The sequence below is a fragment of the Pipistrellus hanaki genome, assembly GCF_964339955.1.
Source record: "Pipistrellus hanaki genome assembly, chromosome: X".
NCBI classification, from domain to species: domain Eukaryota; kingdom Metazoa; phylum Chordata; class Mammalia; order Chiroptera; family Vespertilionidae; genus Pipistrellus; species Pipistrellus hanaki.
In genome coordinates this window covers 25,604,890-25,609,371 of record NC_140524.1, presented here as the reverse complement: position 1 = coordinate 25,609,371, position 4,482 = coordinate 25,604,890, and the positions used below count along the sequence as shown (strand labels likewise).

The following is a 4,482-nucleotide window of genomic DNA, read 5'->3' as shown; positions in this document are numbered from 1 at the left end:
GGTGTGAACCTTGGTTCTAACCTCAACTGGTTGTATGACCTTGGGCAAATCACTAATCTTTTTTCAGTTTTAGTTTCCTCATCTATGAAAAGGGGATCATATTTTTACTTACCTCATCATTTTATTATGAAAATAAATTAATTAACATGTACAAGGGACTTAGGACAGTGCCTGACAAGCATTCTGTAGTGTTGTTTTCAATATTAATACTCTTCAAATATCAGCTGAGTTAGTTTGTTATAGTATGTGGCAATGCAAAAGGCAACTCTTAGTAATGACGTTTTTCTCCAAAAAGCTGATATTTTAATTTTAGTTTTCTACCTGAAGTAAATTTTCAATAGGTACATCGGTTTGTGTACACACACACACATACACACACACACACACACACACACACACACACACACACACGCCCAATAAATTGGTAAATAGCAATGTATCCCAGTTGGGAGGACTCAGTCCATAGAGGATGGAATTGCGAGTGGTTTTTAATAAAGAGCCTAGAGGATTGTGTCCTGAGCCCTGGGGTGATCTTTTTCTAAATCCAGCAGCAGAGACAATACCACCAGTTGAGGTTTTCAGTTCTATTCTTATGTTCTTCTCCATCTTTTTATAATTTAGGAGGAGGAAAGGTTCACATATGTGGCTGGAAACATCACTGATTTTTTTTTAAGTTAAGGCAGTGGAACTCTTTCTTTCTGCAATAACTTCGGAAATATCCACAAAACATCTAGGTAAGTTCCATAGAAGGGGGCCCTCAAGTTAGACAAATATTTGCTCCCCACATTCACTTCAAAAGCATTGTGCCAAATTAGTAACTTAAATATAAAGTTTTAAACACTGAAGATAATTTTCTTCATTTTAAAAGATAGTGCCAGCTTGGGGAGAGTATATGAGAACAAGCAATTAAATGGAAGTAGTCAATATGGTCCTTGGACAGTTAAACTTTACTAATACATTCCGAGTTTATGAAAAATCTATAGATTACTTGTGCATAATACATCAGTTTATTACTTTCAATAAATCCTGTACATATGAAATAGTTAAATGTTGTCTAGCAGAGGTCCTACCAGACCTGATCCTGCGTGATTTATGATTAGTGTATTTATTTGTTAGTATGCAAATCAGTACTGTTGTAGTATTTGAGGGGAAAAAGAGGCGTTAAATAACTGCAACATTTCTCCTGAAATTTTGATGCAACTATTCATTAGTGCTACCAACCTCTTTCCCCCCGCAGAATACAAAGTTAAACTGCAAACAAGCAGAAGTTCATGAATTTATACAATGTCAGTCCAGTTGTGTTAGACTGCAAAGATGATATGAAGATGTGGCAGATATTTGAGTAAGTAGGAATGATCCCTCAGCAACATAGATAAGGAAAAATGTGGAATAAGCAAAGACAAAGCTTCATATTTTGTAAGCCCATTTGCTCTCATTTGGACTTACATATATGTGGCAAAAATGCTTTGGCATAAAGATTCAAAATACAGCTCCATCACTTACCAACTTGGTGACTTTGAGCAAGCTCTTATATGCCTAGAACATAGATGATGCTCTTTACAAATGTGAATGGATAAGTAGTATAGTGGCAATATAGCATAGAGGTTAAACAACAGGGCTCTGAAATCAAACTGAGTTCAGAATTTTGACTCTACTACACTACTATATATCATTTTTATCAAGTTATTTAATCTCCTTAATATTGATTTCTTCATTTGTAAATAAAACATCTTATTAGTAGTCCCACTTAACCCAAAGAATTGCAGTGACTACCTAATAAGAAAATCCACACTAAAACATTTAGCAGAGGGTCTGCAACATAGTAAGCCCTCAATAAATTCTAGCTCTTTTACTTTGTTTTGTTTTGGACTTACAATAATATTTTATTGTGGTGAGGCTTTCTCCCTGACAGTTTTCACCTGATATCTTATAACTATAAAAGCTCCAAATTTCAAATACTTAACACTAGCTTTTCAAATGTTACCCCTAGACTTTCTTCATTTTGGCTTATGCTCAATCAACTCTACTATAAATGGCATTGTTAAAGACATTGAACTTTACCTCTGTATTGCTTAATTCAGTGAACAATTCTATGTGACTTTTCAGCAGCATTTTATTCACATAACTAATTTCTCCTTGTGGAGATGTGAAAACTGAAACTTTTATGAAGTTAGGAGGAAAGCCTACTACTTAAAAGATTAAATTTTGGTTCAGGTGTTGGAAGGAAACTGACATCTTTGTCTCTGGAACACTAAAACATGATCAGCTAAACAATCACATGCATATTGAATGTTCAACTTCCCAAAGATAAGGCTAGATTATATATTATTTTAATGTTTCTTTTTGCTGTTAGAGTCTGAGATTTTTCCAAATTAATGATGACAATAACTACTATTTGTGCATCAATAGATAAAATACAGACATGGGCATTTTACATGTGTCTGTGCAATCCTTGCAAAAAAAAAAGTGTGCATTCTCCACATTTTAAAATTGATGAAATAGACTTAGAAAATCACAAATAGCAAGGTTATTAAGATAGTGAGTGGTAAATTCAGAATATCCATTTATTAAGTCATTCTTCTATAAATCCAGGCAATGTTTATTAAGTACTTACTATGTGCTGGTCACTGTCTTTGCAATGGTGTACAGCATTGAACATAATAGGTAAAATGTATAATGTATGCCATTGTAGAACTTGTATTTTAGTAGGCAGGGAATACGACCCATGACTATGTGGTTCCAAGGTCTTATTTAGTTCTATGATCTAGTACAATGTATTCTGAATGGCTTTAATGTCATGTTACCATTTCATAGTAAAGTTGAACTTCTTCATTTTAGACACAGTAGAACAATGCATCAAGGAAACCAAACTGTCTTTGAATTCTTCCTCCTGGGACTCTCAGCAGATTCTGAACAACAGCAACTCATCTTTATGCTGTTACTGTGCATGTATCTGGTCACCATGGTAGGAAACTTACTTATCATCCTGGCCATTATCAATGATGTTCACCTCCAAAGCCCCATGTATTTCTTCCTTGCCAATTTATCCTTCACTGATATCTGCTTCACAAACACGACAGTCCCCAAAATGTTGGTAGACATGCAAAGCCAGAGCTCTGCCATCTCCTTTTCAGGATGCCTTTCGCAAATGTACTTTTTTATGTTGTTGGTGGACCTGGACAATTTCCTCTTGGCAGCCATGGCATATGACCGGTACATTGCTATCTGTTATCCATTACACTATGCTGCATTACTGAGTCCCAAGCATTGTGCCCTGTTGGTTGGGACCCCATGGGTCATCTCCATTCTTGTCTCAACACTGCATCTCAGTTTGCTGAACCTCTTGACTTTCTGTGATAAGAGAGAAATCCCACACTTCTTCTGTGACCTGGAACCCATTTTAAAGCTTGCTTGCTCAGACACCCAAATCAACCACTTGACAATTTTAGTCATTGGTGGATCAGTAATCTTTATACCCTTCACCTTTATTATTGTCTCCTATGCTCTTATTGGTTGTACTGTTCTTCGGGTTCCTTCAGCCAAGGGGAAGTGGAAAACATTCTCCACTTGTAGCTCCCATCTCTCAGCTGTGTCCCTCTTCTATGGGTCCATCATTGCAGTCTACTTTCTCCCCTCTTCTCACTACTCAGCAGAAAGAGATAAGGTGGCTGCCATCATGTATACAATTGTAACTCCCATGATGAACCCCTTCATCTATAGTCTGAGAAACAAGGACATGAAAGGAGCATTGAGGAAACTATTCAGCAGAAAAAACATATTTTGGACATTAAAGACACCTTTATCAACTTTTTAGACTTCACAGAGCACATAGAAGATCCAAAGCCTCGGGCTACTGTGGAAGTTTTTTACCTTGGAAGTTTTTACCCATCCATTTCTTGCTCCAAATCCAGGTCTAAGACTATAGATCAGACTTATCTCTCCATAAAAACAAAAAATAAAAAAATGTTCTTTTATTTCATAGTCCTTCACCACTTGCATGCAGAGTTTTCTCTAAATAAGGTAATGGTTATATAGTCAGGACTTAATAGTTTCTCTATAATTTTGGGGTGTTCATCCTTTTCCTAGTTACTAAACCTTACATGTTAGATCATTGATGGGAGGAAGGAAATAGGAAGAAGGAAGGAAGAAAGGAAAGAAGGAAGGAAGAAAGGAAGGGGGAGAGTGAGGTAGGATGAAAGGGATGAAAGAGAGAGGGACAAAGGCAGAAAGGAAAGAATTAATGATAATAGCTCAAAATATCTTATACATAATACCCTTTTAAAGTTCACAACTTCCAAACAATAACTTGATACTCATAATAACACTCTGAGGTAAATAATATATCACTTTCATGTAATAAGCAAGGTAAAAGATATACTAGTAGAAGAAAAACAAAGGCAAAAACAATCATGTCATTTGATCTGTTCTCTGCCCTACAGAAGCTCTCCACCAAAGTTAAAATATTTTCAGCATTTAAAATCC

General features: G+C 35.9%; 1 protein-coding gene across 1 annotated transcript; it reads left to right on the top strand.

Annotated features, from left to right (window-relative positions):
• Window positions 1-2,839: 2,839 nt before the first annotated feature.
• On the top strand, window positions 2,840-3,814 carry LOC311615403 (olfactory receptor-like protein DTMT; the record flags this gene model as incomplete). The annotated part of the gene is made up of 1 exon (XM_084870832.1): window positions 2,840-3,814. Exon 1 carries the CDS (start codon window positions 2,852-2,854, stop codon window positions 3,812-3,814), a length of 963 nt encoding a protein of 320 aa, XP_084726958.1. The 5' UTR covers window positions 2,840-2,851.
• Between the last annotated feature and the right edge of the window lie 668 nt (window positions 3,815-4,482).